General features: G+C 45.2%; 2 protein-coding genes across 2 annotated transcripts; one reads left to right on the top strand and one right to left on the bottom strand.

Annotated features, from left to right (window-relative positions):
- Positions 1-267, top strand: OGAPHI_000571 (uncharacterized protein; the record flags this gene model as incomplete). The annotated part of the gene is made up of 1 exon (XM_046206940.1): positions 1-267. A coding segment is annotated over one exon (267 nt), but the record flags the coding sequence as incomplete, so codon positions are not given.
- OGAPHI_000570 (uncharacterized protein) lies at positions 1-314 on the bottom strand (the record flags this gene model as incomplete). The annotated part of the gene is made up of 1 exon (XM_046206929.1): positions 1-314. A coding segment is annotated over one exon (314 nt), but the record flags the coding sequence as incomplete, so codon positions are not given.

Below are 314 nucleotides of genomic sequence, written 5' to 3'. Positions count from 1 at the left end.
TCCGCTGGCTTGGTGGTTGAAGCATTGGCAGTTGTTGCAGCTGGCTTGGAAGAGCCAGGGGCAACTTCACTTTGGAAGTCCCCAAACTCATCCTCTTCATCTTCATCATCGACTTCACCAATGGTAGCAGATTTGCTGGGCAACCTGCTGTCAGATGGGTATAAGGACTTGGTGCTGGTGTTTGTTGTACCCTTAGGCTCTAAGTCATCGAAGCTGATCAAATCTGGCACATTAGCAGCTTCTTCTTCTTCCTTCTTCTTTTGGTAATAATCTCTTCGTTGTTGTTCTTTGTTTCTGATTTGTTCTCTTAGTAT

This window comes from Ogataea philodendri, assembly GCF_020536065.1.
Source record: "Ogataea philodendri strain CBS6075 chromosome Unknown scaffold317, whole genome shotgun sequence".
In the NCBI taxonomy this organism is placed as follows: Eukaryota; Fungi; Ascomycota; class Pichiomycetes; order Pichiales; family Pichiaceae; genus Ogataea; species Ogataea philodendri.
This window is presented reverse-complemented; position numbering and strand designations above follow the sequence as displayed.